Below are 20,302 nucleotides of genomic sequence, written 5' to 3' on the forward strand. Positions count from 1 at the left end.
CAGCAGCTACTTTAACACTCAATGGCATAAGGCATTTGCCAATGCTTAGTTAGCATCTAAACGCTCAGTGTTTTCACCTAATTATTAAAAAAGAAAACAAAAGATAAAACATGGTATCAACTAGTCCAAAACAAAAAAGATAACATGTGTAGTCTGCGTAACAGTATCTAATAAGAAGGAAACTAAAAAGTTAATTTTTACTTAAAATAACAATAGTAATAAAAATAAAGTAGAGCTCTTCTACCTAAGTGAGGGTGGTAAGCCTGACAGCTTAAACACTTGCCCCCATCCTTTCTGTAAGCCACAGAACTTCAGGACAGTTTACATGGCACACAACCACAGAGAAGACCCGGAGCTCCAGCTGAGAAGGCAACACGCACCAAACCTACCTTGTCTGGAGCTGCGATTAATGACTGTGCTCTAAATTATGTTGCTCTGAAGTGCTAATGAAACGTGTTAAAGCTCAATGAAAATCAGAACACATTTGAATAATAAGCATCCCTTTATTTGCTGACGCCATTACAAAAACCGATTACATTAGCAACAAAAAGTGTTTTCTTGGGTTGAAGTCAGAGGCAGTTACTCCCCAAAATGTTAAGTAAAACAGTGTACAACATCAGTATTAAAATGTTAAATTTTACATTGTCTTTACCACTTTTGATCTTCTGAACAATTTTATTGAGCAAAATAAGATAAAAGATTACATGTTTATTTTATCTTCAGGAATGTAAAGGTCTAATTATTCAAACAGTTTTTATTATAAAACTAAACTCTGAAGGTGTCTACAGAGTTGGCTTTTTTCTCTCTTTAAATCAGTAGTCTAACAAGGATTAGAAAAGACAAAACTCTGTTCAGTGTTTCTGACAAAGTAGAAAGGGTGAAAACATAAATAAGGCTTTAATTTGGCAAAATATAATACAATGCCTTCTGTTTTCCTTGAATGAACAGCTTCCCAATTACTTCACTCTGCAAAAGATCAGAAAGAAACAAATTCATTTTAAAACAAAGAAACAAAAGACACTCAGAAGACGTCTATCAAACACCAAAGGTACATATTCCATTTGATCCAGCATGGCCCTTTCAACTAAAATCAGAACAGTCAATACTAATGGTAATCAGAAATAAGAGAAAAATCTCAGGATTCAGAAGAAGTTTTCAGATGGATTTTAAAATATGTGAGCCAAAACCTCAGACCAAACTGAGAATAATATAGGGATTTTGAACCCTATTTAGAAAACATTTAAGAAAACAACATTGGGAATCCATTTGTATTACTGCTCCACTCAAGAGACTATAAAGCTAATAAGATAAATCAACAGCACTGAAAAGAGACTGAAATTTATAACTGTCCACCCACGAATAAATAATTTAAGTTTCAGAGATTTTCTAAGGCCTTTTGAAGCTTTCCAAGTCAGACAAAATGACCAAAGAAATTAAACTTCAAAAGCCATTAAAAAAACTAAAAGGATTTAACCATATGCAACATGTGAAGTTTGACTGGATCCTGGTTTGGAAAAAAGTAACTAAAAAGATATTTCAGGTATAAGCAGAGACACCTTAAAAAAGGGGTGATAGTATAGAATCACTGTTTTTGTGATTTTGGATATGACAGTGATACTACAGATTTATAGGAGAATATCTTTGTTCTTGAGATGCATACTTAAGTGCTTAGGGATAAAAGATCATGTTATCTGAAAGTTACTTTCTAATGGTTTAACAGCAACAAAATATGTATATACAAATAAAAAGATGAAGCAGTTGAAGGGTGACTGAGTGTTATATATTCTTTCAACTTTTCACAATGTGTGAAATTTTTCAAAAAGTTGAGGTGAAAAGAAGCAATCAGAAAGTTAAAAGTAATCACTGGCTATCACATACTATAATTGAAGCAAGATTAACAGCCGATCAGAAAGTCTACATAGGCCACTGTTACATTAAACTAAGAAGTGCTGTGTAAACACATTACAGAAAATGAAGATCCATATGACAATCAAGTGTAAAGTATAGAAATAGAAGTTAAGTCTTTATCTGAAACATTAACTCTCATACTTCAATACACCAAAAAAGAACTTTTTTCTTTCAGAAACAAAAGACAACTGTATCATTAAAAAATCTATTTGTTAAAGGGAGTAAGGAGGGCACATATATAACAAACACATAAACAAAATTTCACCTCACTTTTCCTGGATAGCTTAAAAGTCTCTCCAATTCACTATTGACAAACTAAATATCAACTTCAGGAAAAAGCCAGGACTGAAGGAAGAAACTAGAAGAGGCTGGCAAGAGAGGGTTAGATAGAATGAGGAGAAAAGAAAGCAATGACAACAAGGATCAGAACACACAGTGCTTGAAGTACGGTGGAGAAAAGTTCAGATTAAGAGCACAGGGCCTGGGCTCAGACCACCTTGATTTAAATCCCAGCTCAACTAGTTCTAGCTATGTGACTTTGGGCAATTTACAGAACCCCTTTGGCTCTCTTGTAAAATGGGAATTAAAACATATTAAGGGATTATTATTAACAATCCCTACCTATCTACTGCACTGGGTTGTTGTGAACATTTAAATGAATGACCACATGTTAGAAGCATGTTCATTCTTAGAGGAACACTTACAAAGTGTTAGCTATTAAAACCATCATCCTTCTTCCACATGATTCCACACACAGGTTCCAGGTAAGGGATCCTGGGTGTTTTGGTCTCAATGTTTGTGTCTCTCTCTTCCTCAAAATTCCTATGTTAAGATTCTAATCCCCATGGTAATGATATTTGGAAATGGGGCCCTTAGGAGACTCCACTCATGAATGGGATTGATACCCTTATAAAAAGAACCCCAGAGAGCTCCAGTGCCCCTCTTGCCAGGTGAGGACAGAAAAGAAGATGGCCATCTTTAACCAGCAAGTGGGTCTCATCTGACAGAATCTACTGGTGCCTTGATCTGAGACTCCCCCAGCTTCCAAAATTGTGAAAAATAAATCTCAGCTGCTTAAGCCAGTATATAAGATTTTTGTTATAGCAGCCAAACAAAGACTCTAGGGTAATAAAGTTTTCTGGTATGGTCAGATATATACTTGGAACACTTAGAGACCCGGCAAATATACAACATAAGAAAAAGTAGATATCTAAAAACAAAAAAACTTATACTACAAAATACTAGTGTTACAATCCAAAGCTATAAAAAAAATTACTTTAAAAAGCATGGGGGAGGGACGTCCCTGGTGGTCCAGTGGTTAAGAATTTGCCTTCTAATTTGCCTTCACAGGTTCAATCCCTGGTCTGGGAACTAAGATCCCATATGCTGCAGAGCAGCTAAGCCCGCGTCCACAACTAGACAGAAGCCAGAGTGCTGCAACTGAGACCCAACACAGCCATTAAATAACTAAATATATATTTTTAAAGAAGCATGGGGGAATGATAGCCTTCTTTTTGGAGAGGTGGTGGGGTGGGAAGAGAAGAATAGGAAATGAGTAGGCAGATCTCCAAGAGAAAAAAAAGGTTAATGTTTTCCAAATTAAGGATACAAGACAAATACACCTACCCCTACAATTCAGAGAAATGCTAAGTTCTGTGTATTAGGATTTAGAAAACTAAATTACTGTATATTATCTCTCTCATTTTTGCCTTTTTTTTTTTTTTTTTAAACTTTACATAACTGTATTAGTTTTGCCAAATATCAAAATGAATCCGCCACAGGTATACATGTGTTCCCCATCCTGAACCCTCCTCCCTCCTCCCTCCCCATTCCATCCCTCTGGGTCGTCCCAGTGCACCAGCCCCATGCATCCAGTATCGTGCATCGAACCTGGACTGGCAACTCATTTCATACATGATATTTTACATGTTTCAATGCCATTCTCCCAAATCTTCCCACCCTCTCCCTCTCCCACAGAGTCCATAAGACTGTTCTATACATCAGTGTCTCTTTTGCTGTCTCGTACACAGGGTTATTGTTACCATCTTTCTAAATAGCTTTTCCCATACTGAAAATGTACACCATTACCTTAAACAATTCACATGCACTTGAAATACATAATAAGAAGAAGTAAGATTCCTGGTGGGAATGTAAATTGGTTCAGCCAATACGGAAAACAGTATTGAGGTTCTTCAAAAAACTAAAAAGAGTCAACATGTTATTGCTGTTGTTTAGTTGCTAAGTTATGTCCGACTCTGCAACCCAATGGACTAAAACCCACCAGGCTCCTTTGTCCATTTCCCAGGCAAGAACTTTATGGCAAATAGATGGGGAAACAGTGGCTGATTTTATTTCTTTGGGCTCCAAAATCACTGCAGACGATGACTGCAGCCATGAAATTAAAAGACGCTTAATTCTTGGAAGGAAAGTTATGACCAACCTAGACAGTATATTGAAAAGCAGAGACATTACTTTGCCAACAAAGATCCGTCTAGTCAAGGCTATGGTTTCCAGTAGTCATGTATGGATGTGAGAGTTGGACTGTGAAGAAAGCTGAGCATCAAAAAATTGATGCTTTTGAACTGTGGTTTTGGAGAAGACTCTTGAAAGCCCCTTGGACTCCAAGGAGATCCAATCAGTCCATCCTAAAGGAGATCAGTCCTGGGTGTTCACTGGAAGGACTGATGCTGAAGCTGAAACTCCAATACTTTGGCCACCTCATATGAAAAGTTGACTCATTGGAAAAGACCCTGATGCTGGGAAGGATTGGGGGCAGGAGGAGAAGGGGACGACAGAGGATGAGATGGCTGGATGGCATCACCAACTCAATGGATATGGGTTTGGGTAGACTCTGGGAGTTGGTGATGGACAGGGAGGCCTGGCGTGCTATGGTTCATAGGGTCGCAAACAGTTGGACATGACTGAGTGACTGAACTGAACTGAATATAATGGAAAAGATACTAAAATGTGTGTGTGTGTGTGTGTGTGTGTGCTGTATACCATAAACTAAAACAAGATTGTAAATTTACTGTACTTCAATTAAAAAAAAAAAGTAATAAACTATACCTAAATAAAATAGGGGGAAAAAAGAGAAGATTCTTGACATCGGGCATTAACCTATAAATTCTGATGATTAAGAAATTTGTATTTCCAATTTAATCATCCGGTAGTATTGATAGTTTTAAAAGAGTTAACAAGGGGGAGTATACACTGAGGAAAAATGATGGCTGAAGTTAAAAAACCAAGGGTAACACAAACATTTAAAAGGCATAAAGAAAAGCTGTGGGAACCAAGGGACCCCTACAGAGGGGTAATCATTGTCAGTGCTGGATAGAACCTATGCAAGGAGAGTTCTCAAGTGCTGGTGGACCTCTGAATTCACACAATCCATCTAACCCGCATGATATACTACTGATCACTCAACCACCCTTTCACTTGCCAAAAGTGGACTTATGTTCACCAGCTGATAGAAGAATGCTGAGTCATCACTTAGATAAGCTTCCTGCTAAACAACAGTTCAGTTTTAGTTGTGTTGCCAGGGTATATGTATTTCTTTTAACAAATTACACACTGTAATTTTATAAACCAGGAAAAAAAAGTCTGAAAAATAAAAGTGTTATTACTGATAATCAGTGTAAGGCTCAAATTTTACATGATTAAGACCAAAGTGGAAACAGGCAAGCCAAAATGGTTCAGACCACATGTATGAGGAAAAAAAAAAGAAAAGAAAAGAACTAGAGAATACTTTTGAGATGCTAGTGAGATATTATTGACAAGGTCTAAGGGAAAAGGGTAACAGGACAGCTTATAATTTTGCAGGTTCTCAGATATGAAACCTTTCTATGGACTGACCTCACCATATTTAGAATTCATAACTATTTGCAGTATCTTGTATGCAAAAGAAGATCCTGTATCAGCTCCAGCAATTAGGCAATCACTAATGAATGACATGGAACGACAGGTCATTTCATCCAGTTCCTGGAACAGCAGAAAAAGCAGCCTTTCTCCAGAGCAGAGACCAGCAAGTAAAGAAGTAGATACTGTGAGGATAGTTACTTCTTTTAAAAATTTTTAAGCAGTGAAATAAAAAAAAAACTAGGATGGTATCCTGAAGCATAAAGTTAAAATAAGATATTTGAGCATGTTTTCAAGACTAAACAGAAGCAGTATGTGGAGAAGAAAACAGGACTGAAGATGTGGGAAGGAAAGCTGCCCTGGGACACAGGAAGCAAGGTTATTTTCTCAGTTAGGGGAGGGTGGTAAAGTGGTAGAAGTTTAACTCTAGGCAACTGAGAAGCCAGCTTACCAAGGATAAAAGACTGAGATATAATTCTTGTTGACAAGTTAGAAGAATGAGTTGAGTTTATGTGCAAAGTCTTCTTAGAGGTAACTGACCTGAAATAGCAGTTTAAAGAAGAGTATGTACTAAAGGCAGGCAAGACAATCAATCTACAAGTGAGATAGAATGCCCCTGGAATCAAGATGGAGGTCCCTCGCAACTTTTTCAGGGCACCCAACCTATCCTGGGGCTTCCCTGGGCGCTCAGTTGGTAAAGAATCCACCTGCAATGCAGGAGACCTGGGTTTGATCCCTGGGTTGGGAAGATTCCCTGGAGAAAGGAACGGCTACAAAATTGTATTCTGGCCAGCAAAATTCCATGGATTGTGTAGTCCATGGGATCACAAAGAGTCGGACATGACTGAGAGACTTTCACTAACCTATCCTGAGGCCTTTGCATATGCTAAGAGTCCTAAGTTTGAGTGCTGAAAGGGAGAATTCAGTGTAAGTTGCCCCGTGGCATTGCACAGGCCACTCCACTGATCTCCAGGACACCATGCTTATTATAGAACAAACAGCTTCAAAAGAAGGATATCTACAGTATTCAGTGCATACCAGAACATCTTAATTACCCAAGGCATTGTGACTTAAGTCATTCTTAAAACAGGTAAAACCCAGGGACCAACAATTAATTCATCAACATGCATTCTCAGGTCATATGGGCAATAAAATTTCAAAACATAGTTTGGCTAATGATGGTTTATTTATCTTCAGCTAAGACTCTCACTTCAAGAATTAAAAAATGTATTTCTTTGATTACCCATAAGCAACTTTAAATAAAACCCAGCTTCCAATGTAAACTGTGATGACAATTTTTCAGTTCAGCATCTTATGTGAAAGGTCAAAGAAGAAAAGTATTTCTATATGAAAATACTGATTCAAAAGGGTATATACATGGCTCTGTTCATTGCCGCATTATTCACAATAGCCAAGATTTATAGAAACAACCTAAGTGTCCACTAATGAATGAATGGATAGAGAAGGTAAACACACACACACACATACACAATGAATTACTACTCAGCCATAAAAAAAGAAGGAAATACTGCCATTTGCAACAACATGGTTAGAACTTGGAAGTATTATGCTAAATAAACTAAGTCAGAGAAAGACAAATAACATGATTTCACTAGTATGTAGAATCTAAAGAAAACGAAACAGACAAAATAAGACAAAACAAAAACTTACAAAACAGAACAGCTTAGTGGTTACCAGAGGGGAAGGGAGTTGGAGGGTGGGCAAAAGTGAAAAAGGAGGTCAACTGTACGGTGACAGATGGTAACTAGTCTTGTGGTAGTTATGACCTTGCAATGTACACAAGTATAACGCTATAATCATGAAACTTATATATACTTAAAAAAAAAAAAGGTATGTATTTTTTTTTTAAAGGTATGTATTTTCTTCTCTAAACTACAAGATCAAAGTATGCACAAGATGGAAATAAAACTCCAAGAAAGCTAAAGTTGTCATTTGGAGGTTTTGAGAGAGATACAGAGGGGAAATCTCCACTATGGTAACAAGAGTTTCTATATTTATGGTAAATACACACTGTATATACATTCACACACACTATGTCAATTATCCACAGACAGGCAGCAATTCTTCAGTTATTCTTACCTAATACCTGATAGTGTTCTTTCTCTTTTGTGAGCTGTTGGTTTACTGCCTGAAGCAACTGTTGTAACTGTGTTACAGTCTGATTTAGACTTACAGACATTGTCTCCTTCTCAGAAGACTCCTAAGAAAAAGATTAAAGAGATGAAAAACCCTAAGCATAAGGAAAAGGCATTTGCAACCAAAATCAGAAAATATTTTATTGTTGTTTTACACACAGTATAAAAAATCTGAAAGATGACATGAAAATTGACAATAAAAACCACATAGAGCAATAGTATTTGCTACCTAGCAGTGCAAGGTAGTCTGCACCTAAGAAAGTTTAATGTTATATAAATGCTGTCACTAGGCTGCACAGGGAAAAATAAAGAAACTATGAATATCAGACAAAAATCTTTTTCTGCTTTCACAAAAAAAATGTACAAAGAGCCAAAGGAGAATACACTCACAACAACAGAAAAATAACAAACATATATTGAGCTCTTACAAAATTTGAGGCATTGTTGGGTTACCCACTATTCTAAGTGTTTTATATAGTAATTCATTTATTCCCTGCAACAATCCTACAAAATACGTACTATGATCATTCCCTTTTATGGAGCAGCTAAAACCTAGAGAGGCTAAAGAGTTTCCCCTAAGTCAGTCACACAGCTACTAAACAACAGAATCAGGATTCAAATGCAAGAAGCAGAGTCTACAGTCTTAAGTAGTATACCATAATACCTCCCAACTCAAACCTAAACATTAATGTAATATCTCACCAAGCTAAAGTGAAAACAAACATTAATAAAAACACAGAATTTCAGATAAGATACCTCAAAGAAAAGATGACCTTGAGTTAAGAATGCAACAAAATTGATGGAAGCACATTACAAAGGCATTTTTTCAGAGATGGATCTTGTACATTTTTCATTTTTCACATAATTTATAAGGTAATTAGCTCAGAGATTTGGAGCTAAAGAAAATGCATACCGTTTCTTGGGAAACATCACTATTCTCAATAACAGTAGTGTCTCCAGCAGCTTTTACTATTTTTGACTGGATAAGATCTAGTGACTGTTGAGCCTGCAAGGAAAGCAATATAGAGCCTATCAATACTACAAACGATAGATAACTATATATATATATATATATATATATATATGAAAAAATGAGTGATTTCCTTACATATTTTGTGTAAAACTAAAGCTCTTCTCACAATACAACATAAAAGTCAACCTGTTCAAGTTTTTTCTCCAAAATCAAATAGCTGTCTCCCCTACCAGATTATAAAAACACATGCTCACAAACAATGAAGAAAATGTATAAAGAAATTAAAAGCAGAAATAACCTCAGTGGTATTTAGGTTAGATCAAGATCACGTTAGTGATATTAGTCTAGATCAGAGGCTGGCCAAATCTAGCCACACTCTGTCTTTGTACAGTTTACAAGCTAAGAATGGTTTTTACATTTTTAAAGAGTCATGTTAGCAAAGAGTATGTGAAAGAAACTATAGGTGGGCAGTAAATCCTAAAACTTTTGAGTTTGTTGATTCCTGGTGTGAATCCCTCGTCAGTGCATATACGTCCTAATGGAAGACTGGTAGAAAACATTCTGTACATGGGCTTTTAACATACACATTACTTCATGAAAAATTTTGTTATCTTTTTACATGTCAGTAAATATTTATATGCATTGCCAATCACGAGTTACACAATATTTCTATTATATAGATATGGGGCAGTTCACTACCAACTATTGTTGCCATTTTATGCCAAACAACATGGCATATCCATATCTTTGAGCCCCTGTTTAATATCTTTAAAGCACCTTCTGAGAAAATAAATTGTTAGGCTAAAGCTGCATGTTTTATTAGTTTGTCCAGTGTCAAACACTAAAATCAAGTATCAAAGTAAATTAGATTGCTCAGTTTTGACAACGTATTATATATACCTAAGTCAGAGCTCCAAAACTTTTTAAGTTCACATTTTCTCTACTGGCCACAACATCAAAGAAATATGAACCAACTCTAGAGTCCTAGACTTTTGCACAATAATTATAAGCTATAATCATATAGAACCAACAGAAATATTTCCTTCAATCTTTCAGAAAGTGACATATTTGTTTTGCTGACTGTATCTCCTATAAACCCAATCATAGCTCGAAAGCAGCTCTGATAAAAGCATATACAAATTACACTATTAAAAATCTCAGCAAAATTACAAATAACTTGTCAAACTAATGCAAAGAATAAAAAACGTAATCCTAAAGATCACCCATCTATGTGAGATTAAGAGAAACATACTTCTACAAAGAAATAAAGGAATAAATTTCTCAAACAGCAGAGGTCTACACTTCTTTTAGACACATGAGATGAGATGAGGTGAGGTGAAAGTCGCTCAGTCACGTCCGACTCTTTGCGACCCCATGGACTGTAGACTGCTAGGCTCCTCTGCCCATGGAATTCTCCAGGCAAGAATACTGGAGTATGTAGCCATTCCCTTCTCCAGGGGATCTTCCCAACCCAGGATTCAAACACAGGTCTCCCGCATTGCAGGAGGATTCTTTACCGTTTGAACCACGAAGGAAGCAAGAAGATTCAAAGAAAATATACTTTGTAAATGACTATATAAGCAAATCCCAATAAAAAATATATGAATGTAACCAAATTTTTTAAGAGTAATATCAATTGAATTCAAAATGTAATCTGTACTTTATAAAGCAATTATATAAATATGATGAAAAGCAGCAGCAAACTAAGAAAAATGGAAAAACAAGCCAAAAAGTCCATTTCCAAATATGTAACTATGTAGCAAACAGCTTAAATTTAAGAACAAATTAATGGGATGATGCAAAAGAATAAATGAAAAGTTAGCAGTATGTCAGCTTAAGACTCAAAGTACAATACATTATAATGATACGGCATCTTCAGGACAAGCAGTGTCTTACCTTATGCAAGTCACCAGCTACTTTCTGTCTTTCACTTTGTTCAGTTCTAAGTTTTGCGTGTGTTTCATTTAACTGTTTCTTTAACTGTAAAAATAAAGGAACACCACAATTAATTTAATTCACATTCTTCTTTGATTATGCTGAGATCCCTAGGACTGAAGAATGAATGAAAAAGAATGGGATCGCTAACAGTTATTATGCACAGTGGATTAGCCAATATGCTGCATCAGATGTATAGAAAAGCTGTAAGCAGTGGAGATTCCAATCTGTAAAGCTAAACTTAAGAAAAGCTACAGTAACAAACTAGAGTTTAAAAAACTGCAGATATAAAAACAAAACCATAAAATTACAGTCGAGTGTTACTATTTTAAGTACTGTTGTTGTTCAGTCACTTAAGTCATGTCCAAGTCTTTGGGACCCCATGGACTGCAGCACACCAGGCTCTCCTGTCCTTCACTATCTCCCAGAGCTTGCTCAAACTCATGTCCACACCAGGCTCTCCTGTCCTTCACTATCTCCCAGAGCTTGCTCAAACTCATGTCCATTGAGTGAGTGATGCCATCCAACCATTTCATTCTCTGTCGGCCCCTTATCCTTCTGCCCTCCATCTTTCCCAGCATCAGGGTCTTTTCCAATAAGTCGGCTCTTCACACCAAATGGCCAAAGTATTGGAGCTTCAGCTTCAACATCAGTCCTTCCAATGAATATTCAGGACTGATTTCCTTTAGAATTGACTGGTTTGCTCTCCTTGCAGTCCAAGGGACTCTCAAGAGTCTTCTCCAAAACCACAATTCAAAAGCATCAATTCTTAGCGGCACTCAGCCTTCTTTATGGTCCAATTCTCACATCTACATATGATCACTGGAAAAACCATAGCTTTGACTATCTGGACCTTTGTTGGAAAAGTGATGTCTTTGCTTTTTAATACACTGTCTAGGTTTGTGTCACAGCTATTTTAAGTATTATTCACTATTCATAAAGCCTATTCACTCACATTTATTTCAAATTAAAAGGCAAGTAATAAAGTTTACTAATTGTTTAAAGGTTTTCTTAATCTATATAGTTAAGAATTATGTAATATTTTTAAAAACACCGAACAGAAAATGAAATCTTCAAATATCCAGTAAAATGAAATCTTCAAAAATTTAAATGTTGTTCATCCTTTAAGATGTCACTAGAGAAATGAGTGCAAGACCACAATGACTTAACTATACCAACAAGAAACATCTTAACATATACATCTCAACCAACTTGTTGAAACAGTTATAAAGTTGTATTAAACTCCAGTGTCAATCATACTGCCTCTTCTCTCAGTAACTATTCTGAATAATTATGAATGAAGGAAATGGACTGACAAAAATAACTTTTTTAATTAAACTCATCAAATTAATTGATTATGCCTCTTACCCATAAGCAAAGCATTCCAAACAGTTCTGGAAACCCCAAAGGGGAAAATATAAGACACTAGCATTTCAAACATGTAGAAAGAATCAGTGCACGCAAGACATGACATTTGCAAATTTGATTTTGCAAACTCTATTCCAAATCCTTTAGTTTTCACTCCTTTATTTAACTCTGATTTCATACATCAGAGAGGTTACTCCTTTGGCCCAGGAACATACAATGTCTAAGCAAAAACAAAATTACTTTAATATATCTTAAAATGTGGAAGTTACCCTGAGCAAAAAACAAACAGAAAGATTAAAATGAAGACTGCAAACTCAAGGCAAAAAAAATTTAAATACCGTTCAAAATGACCTTTTGACAGAAGGGTCAAAATATACAAAGAGAGCAGCAGGCTAAATGGAGACTCAACATAATCCTTGGGATTGAAGCTACTACTGGAGTCAGCCATGAAGCACCAAAGCTAAATGTAAAATCTCCAACAACTGTAGTTAGAAATGGCTTTTTTAAAACCACATTATAGGATAAGCATATCCCTTAAAGCTGTAGCATACCCCAGTACCAATCTGTGCAATATATAGCAAGTGTACCTAAAACTAATCTTACATTGCAGTGGGAATGATTGAATTCAGGTAAAATGAAGGTAAATTTTATTTTAAAACTAGAAAGGGGTGTGTGTATGGACAGGGGGTCAGGGTGGGGACTTAATGTGTACATTTCACAGACAGCCCTACTCTGAAAACTGATTCCCATGGATCACTGCTGTAACACTGCTTAACATGAATGAGTTAAGAAATTTTCTTTGGTATACAGCAATACTAAAAAGAAAATTCCAAATTTGGCAGCACCAACTTATAGTAAGGAGACAATCAGCTTATTGCGATTGTACTAGAGTTCATTCAGGTACTTTTTAAAAATCTAGTAACATTTTTAATTTTTAAAAGTCACAGACAGACATAATGACTATTGTTTGAAACATACAATAAGATAGTCATGTTTATGTAACAAATAAGCCTGTCAATCAGTGTAAATTTCCAGAAAATTTAAGAATGGGAATACAGTGTACTCTATGTCTTTATACAACATTTAGCTAACTCTGAGACTGTAGTTTTACAATTATTATGCTCTGAATGATACGATGATGGTAAAGAATTCCATAAGCTTTGCCTTATATATAATGTACAGAAATGCCAGTTAAAATAAGAAGCTAGATTGGATCACTGCCCTTGAAAGAAGAGCATGTATCTTCCACCTTCAGTAATCTCCTTCCATGTTGGAATATAAGAGGCCCAGTTAACTACGGTAATTCTGAGAAACTTGATAATGCAGCCAGTGTTTACGTTGCTTGTTTAATGTCTTTATTCACTGAAAATAATGCTGTTGAAGAAATTTGGTTTTATAAAACACAGAAAACTTTTTTGAAAAAGAGTTGCAAGCCACACATGCCATTGTTAGGAGCTAAGAAAAGAAGGATCATCTTAGAAATCAAGAAAAGAGAGACCATCTCGAATCATCAGAATATGAAGATTATCTTAAACTTTAAAAATGCCAAGCTAAGGGTGTTAGCAAGGAGAAAGGTTTGGATGGCTTCTCCACATGTCAACACAAGTGTTTTCAGAGCCTACTTGATACACAGTGGAGAACAAGCTTCTTACCAAATTTAGCTCTTCATTCTGTCTTACTGCTTCAGAATATGAATCATCAAGTTTTTTCTGCAATTCAGTCAACAGATCTTTCAGCTGCAATGAAGTTTAGAGTTTAAGATTGATCTCCTTATGATATCCCATGTTTGTATGCTACTTGGAAGCTCTGCCACAAACAACTTACACTGAAATATTTTATCATTCTGTTATAAATTTAACTTCACCTGAGAAGCAAGGTTGAAAAAATTCTATTTTAAGTACCTCTCTGACTTCTGTAACATAGGTAGATCGTTCCATTTCTGCCTTCTCTAGTTCCATTTCCAAATGCTCTCGTTCTCTTCTCAGCTAGCAATACAACAAAGAAGGAAAAGTTAAGAAACAAATTTAAGATACTTCCCTACAATGAAAAGTTACAAGACTTACTGAATTCAAAACTATACCATCTCAATAAAAGTACAACAACCACATCATTAGATAAAAGAAATCTTAAAACACAGCCTTAATGCTAAAAATGAGGCCATAGGTTACAAATCAAAACAATGAGATAACATACATTTTCAATATCTTTATTTTCTCTTCTTAACCGATCTAGCTCTTGCTCCAAAGATGTGAATGACAACTGCATCTGAAATGTGAAATAATTTATAAGACTGAGTCAAACCACCAATGATACAAAGGCTTTTCTATCTTGTAGAATTTTAATCAATTAGATACTTCGGAGGTGTTTTTTTTTTGTTTTTTTTGGAGGAGAAAGAGTGACTTTCTTTCTTTGCCAGGCAAAGGGAGAAAACAGTAGGCTACTCCCTCAACAACTGTGTCCCAGAGGTGTTTTTTTTTTTTAAGGTATCTCATTTAAAGCCATAACTTAATTTTAAAAGCCCTTAAAAATGAGAGTGTCACATATAACTTGATTTACACTGTGATCAAAACCTACCTCATTTGCATGACATTATATGAGGTCCAGCTAAAGTGCTTAATTTTTTAACAATTAACTGATAATCAGCTTCATCAATCCCCAAATGTATTATTACAGAATACCATCAACAATTCTAGATTCTGCACAGGTTGGCCTAGGAAAACAAGTGAGCAAGAGACAGCACTCTTTACCACACCCAAGTACTACTATCCATTTTATATGAGCATTCAAGATACCAGATTTGGGCATCTTTGAAGATTCTGAAACCACTTTCCTGATGGATATGGAGGGAAAACTATAAATAGAAGAAAAACTAAGACTACATTAACAACATTCAGGTCCCATGAACAGAAGGACTTACTATTTCTTGAATACTATATCATGAGTCACAAATCAGTGTTTGAAAACATTGTGAACACCAAATTATTTGCCTTATGTTATCACCTTGTGGTTCTTCAACACCGCTTTACATTCTGTATCATTGCAGGGCAGGGGGTGGGGGGGCAGGGCTCTTTAAAACAGTGTTTTTAAAACTCTTTAAAACACTGTATCATTGCGGGGGTGGGGGTGGTGCTCTTTGAAACTCTGTGTTGGCCCCAGAGTTTCGCCCCCAGTAAGCTATGGGTGGGGCCTAAAAGCATGTCTAACAAGTTCCCATGAGATACTGATGCTGCGGATCCAGAACCCCCACGTTGAGAACTGCCAGTCTGTTTGGATTTTGTTTTTTTCCAATAGTTCACACAACTCTTACTTATTTTTTTCACTAAGCTTTCTTTAAATACCTGTTTAATAGTCTTCTGTGATTCATCAACCTTAACTTTCCATTTATTCTCTTCTTGTTCCACACTTCTCTGTAGCTTCTGTAAAATTCCTTCCTATGAACACAGTATAGTTGTTCTGAAAAATTCACGTTCTAATACAAAGATAAACTACTTAAGCCACTAAGTAATAAATTAATAATTATTTTAAAATGTAGATTAAAAATCATTTCCTACTGTTTCTGCAAGGACGGATTTGTATTTTTCACACTCTAGTTGTAACAATGTGTGCATTTCATCAGCTTCTTTCAACTTGTGCTCCAAATCCTGCAAAGAATGATATAAATAAAAATTCTCTAGTTTTACCAGAAAGTTTTGTGCTTCAAATGTTTCTGTACTTATTGATATATTAAGATAAATGGCTTCTGTTTTATTATTAATCACTACATTTCAACCTTCTCAAGTGGCAGTGAAATTCAATGACACTGTTAAGTCATTTGATTTTCCTAATAAAACTCCCAGTCTGGGACTTCTCTGGCATTCCAGTGGTTAAGGCTCCATGTTTCCAATGCAAGGGACACAGGTTCGAACCCTGGTCGGGAAACTAAGATCTCACATGCCAGGAAAGAAAGTTTAGTCACTCAGTTGTGTCCGACTCTTTGTGACCCTAAGGATTGCAGCCTGCCAGGCTCCTCTGTCCATGGGATTCTCCAGGCAAGAATACTGGAGTGGGTTCCCATTCCCTTCTCCAGTGGATCTTCCCAACCTAGGAGTTGAACCCAGATCGCCTACATTGCAGGCAGATTCTTCACTTTTCTGAGCCACCAGAGAAGCCAGGAGGAATGGCCAAAAGATAAAACTTCTAGAGTATGTTTAATACAAAATATAATCATACAATTTTATATAAATAGGTTTGTCACTATTTAGTGAGACAGTAAAATCAAAGCAGATCTTCATATGAAATAAAGTCACAATGCCACAGGGTTATATTCATGCCACTTGTGATACAAAAAAAAAAATGAATCTCCCAAATTTTAGCAGTCAAGCATAAAAATGCATCTAGGCTCTGAACACTCCTGAATAACGTATTATGTTAGTAAACCAGTCAGGTTCTACCTATTAACTGATCTTTACTTCCTGAACCCAAACTAAAAAGAGAATCAGAGATAAATATTCAGTTTTATAAATGATTCTCCAAGCCAGGCTTCAGCAATACATGAACCGTGAACTTCCTGATGTTCAAGCGGGTTTTAGAAAAGGTAGAGGAACCAGAGATCAAATTGCCAACATCTGCTGGATCATGGAAAAAGCAAGAGAGTTCCAGAAAAACATCTATTTCTGCTTTATTGACTATGCCAAAGCCTTTGACTGTGTGGATCACAATCAACTGTGGAAAATTCTGAAAGAGATGGGAATACCAGACCACCTGACCTGCCTCTTGAGAAATCTGTATGCAGGTCAGGAAGCAACAGTTAGAACTGGACATGGAACAACAGACTGGTTCCAAATAGGAAAAGGAGTACGTCAAGGCTGTATATTGTCACCCTGCTTATTTAACTTATATGCAGAGTACATCATGAGAAACGCTGGGCTAGAAGAAGCACAAGCTGGAATCAAGATTGCTGGGAGAAATATCAATAACCTCAGATATGCAGATGATACCACCTTTATGGCAGAAAGTGAAGAGGAACTAAAAAGCCTCTTGATGAAAGTGGAAGTGGAGAGTGAAAAAGTTGGCTTAAAGCTCAACATTCAGAAAACAAAGATCATGGCATCCGGTCCCATCACTTCATGGGAAATAGATGGGGAAACAGTGGAAACAGTGTCAGACTTTATTTTTGGAGGCTCCAAAATCACTGCAGATGGTGACTGCAGCCATGAAATTAAAAGACACTTACTCCTTGGAAAGAAAGTTATGACCAACCTGGATAGCATATTCAAAAGCAGAGACATTACTTTACCAACAATGGTCCGTCTAGTCAAGGCTATGGTTTTTCCTGTGGTCATGTATGGATGTGAGAGTTGGACTGTGAAGAAAGCTGAGTGCCAAAGAATTGATACTTTTGAACTGTGGTGTTGGAGAAGACTCTTGAGAGTCCCTTGGACTGCAAGGAGATCCAACCAGTCCATTCTGAAGGAGATCAGCCCTGGAATTTCTTTGGAAGGAATGATGCTAAAGCTGAAACTCCAGTACTTTGGCCACCTCATGCGAAGAGTTGACTCATTGGAAAAGACTCTGATGCTGGGAGGGATTGGGGGCAGGAGGAGAAGGGGACGACAGAGGATGAGATGGCTAGATGGCGTCACTGACTCAATGGACGTGAGTCTGAGTGAACTCCGGGAGTTGGTGATGGACAGGGAGGCCTGGCGTGCTGCGATTCATGGGGTCGCAAAGAGCTGGACACGACTGAGCGACTGAACTGAACTGAACTGAAGATAACAGAGCTGAAGAAATGACAAATACCAGCTTTGTACACATATCAAATATGAGGACGACAATGGCATTTGCATCGAAATGTACACAAAATGACATCACCTTATACTTTCTGAAAAGATCACTATTCTACTCATAATGTAGTTATTATCTTTCCCAAACTTAAGGACAAATTCTGATTTATTCTTTTTTTCTACATTTGTTTAAAATATACATACTTCACTTCTTGAACTAACCTTAACCTCCTCTGAACCTGAAGCTCCAGCCACACATTCTTTTGCCTTCTTTTCAAATCCATGCAACCATTCACTATAACTCTGTGGAGAAAAAAATCAAATAACTAATTTTAAAAAATACCTAAATGAAATAAGTAAAAAAAAAAGGTAAATAACCAAACTGGAAGATTATAAAAAGAAACCTATGTAGACAAACACCATCCCTGTGGAAAGCTCAAAAAAGATTATAGTTGTTAAGTAAGTTGTACATGACCCGGTCTTGAAAATAAACACTAAAAATATGCCTGTGTACTATATTACCATCAAAATCAAATCTAAATTTATTTACCCTGTCCAAGGATATTTGCAAATAAATTCAGGCCATACAGGTAAGATTTGGGCTCAAACTACTCTCTACCACTAACCAGGGCTGGGACTAATAGATTCAATCTTTAAGACAGAGAAAGCTTAGATTAAGCAATTTTTCAAACTTTTCTTTTTTTAGGAGATAGTTCTACAGAGATACACTAGTTAGAAGATTTCAGATTCTATGAAGGTGTTCCAGGCATTATGAAAATACTTGAAAATAAATATTATGAAACATTTTAAAAATCATAATGAGAAATAAGAATACATGAATATTTATGTGTTTAAAATCAACAAAAATTATATTTGTACTGTAAGGTTAGCTGAGGCAAACACAAGGCATTCTTATAGTTTTAGTCATTAAAATAAGTTATTAAATTATTAGTTAAATATTTTAAAATAAATAATTTGTTAAAAATAAATTATTCTAGATTTTTTATGCTTCTTGTCTAAATTTTAAACTCAGATAAAGAGTGTTTGGTAGATACTTTAAAGAAAATTTCCTCTTAGGTCTTTTAGGTCTTTGAAAGTAAAAGTGAAAGTCGCTCAGTCATGTCTGACTCTTTGCCACCCCATGGGCTATACAGTCCATGGAATTCTCCAGGCCAGAATACTGGAGCGGGCGGCCTTTCCCTTCTCCAGGGGATCTTCCCAACCCAGGGATCGAACACAGGTCTCCCGTATTGCAAGCAGATTCTTAACCAGCTAAGCCACAAGGGAAGCCCTAATAGTGGAGTGGGTAGCCTATCCCTTCTCCAGCAGATCTTCCCTACCCAGGAATCAAACTGGGGTCTCCTGCATTACAGGCAGATTCTTTACCAACTGAGCTATCAGGGAAGCCCACTGATAGGTCTTTGGTTTAGTTTAATTCAAGATTAAAAAAAAACACACACATATGAAATTTCTATTAATTGCTCTAATTAAAAGCTTTAGTTATGTGGCTGAATCAGGATTCTCTATATTTCATCAAATAAAAATAAAAAACAAAGACAACTGGATGCTGAGATCACCCTGTAGTGCAATATCCCATAGTACATATTAGTCATAAAAGCCTCTTCATTTAAAAAAAAATTACATTCCCCTGTGGCTCAGTGGTAAGGAATCCTCCTGTAATGCAAGAGATGCAGGAGACATGGGTTCAAATCCTGGGCTGGAGGAGGAACTGGCAAACCACTCCAGGATTCTTGCCTGAAAAATTCCATGAACAGAGGAGACTGATGGGCTATAGTCTATGGGGTCGCAAAGAGTCATACATGACTGAGCACAATCATAAATTTGACTGATGATGAAAACATACTATTAAAATCCTACTTAGCTTCGAATACTAAGATTCCATATAAATTAAATTCAGTTGAAAAATTGTTTAGACACTTAAAGTATATAAACTTCCCTTCAATCTCGGTCATATAGTTTAGATCTCTTCTCTGCAGATTTTCTTAGCAAAAAAGCAATAGAAAACAGTTTACAAAAATTACTTCATGTATAAAAGCCCTTTTATATCTACTGACTAATTTAATTTAATATTAAATTTAATTATTATTGCTTTATCTTAAGGTAAATAGTCTATTATCCATCATATCTCTAAAAACTTATATACTAGACTCTAAGTAGCACACAGAAAACTTAATATATTTCTTAAACATAGACTACATGCAGAAGTATTCAACTTTTAACAAGTGGATGAATAGAAGCCAAATATAATCATCCATGTCTTACAGTGATTCATAAATATTTATAGTGTAAAAAAGGTTTGGTGGTTGTAGGTGAGTAATACAGCT

At 36.1% G+C, this 20,302-nt stretch overlaps 1 protein-coding gene across 8 annotated transcripts in view; it reads right to left on the reverse strand.

Moving 5' to 3' along the window:
* Window positions 1-483: 483 nt before the first annotated feature.
* The window catches only part of KTN1 (kinectin 1), a 111,634-nt gene continuing 91,815 nt past the window's right edge, over window positions 484-20,302 (reverse strand). For 3 of the 8 annotated variants that reach the window (XM_025295481.3, XM_025295476.3, XM_044924944.2), the window contains 10 exons: window positions 18,180-18,260; window positions 15,747-15,836; window positions 15,534-15,626; window positions 14,389-14,460; window positions 14,097-14,180; window positions 13,848-13,931; window positions 10,789-10,872; window positions 8,833-8,925; window positions 7,864-7,984; window positions 484-966 (listed from right to left, as the gene is read on the reverse strand). In XM_025295481.3, coding sequence (XP_025151266.1) covers window positions 962-966; window positions 7,864-7,984; window positions 8,833-8,925; window positions 10,789-10,872; window positions 13,848-13,931; window positions 14,097-14,180; window positions 14,389-14,460; window positions 15,534-15,626; window positions 15,747-15,836; window positions 18,180-18,260 — 807 coding nt within the window. In that variant the 3' untranslated portion in view covers window positions 484-961. The remainder of the gene's footprint in view (window positions 967-7,863; window positions 7,985-8,832; window positions 8,926-10,788; window positions 10,873-13,847; window positions 13,932-14,096; window positions 14,181-14,388; window positions 14,461-15,533; window positions 15,627-15,746; window positions 15,837-18,179; window positions 18,261-20,302) is intronic. The other 5 variants (XM_025295483.3, XM_025295479.3, XM_025295484.3 and 2 more) reach the window with 3 other exon arrangements.

The sequence above is a fragment of the Bubalus bubalis genome, chromosome 11 (assembly GCF_019923935.1).
Source record: "Bubalus bubalis isolate 160015118507 breed Murrah chromosome 11, NDDB_SH_1, whole genome shotgun sequence".
Classification (NCBI taxonomy): domain Eukaryota; kingdom Metazoa; phylum Chordata; class Mammalia; order Artiodactyla; family Bovidae; genus Bubalus; species Bubalus bubalis.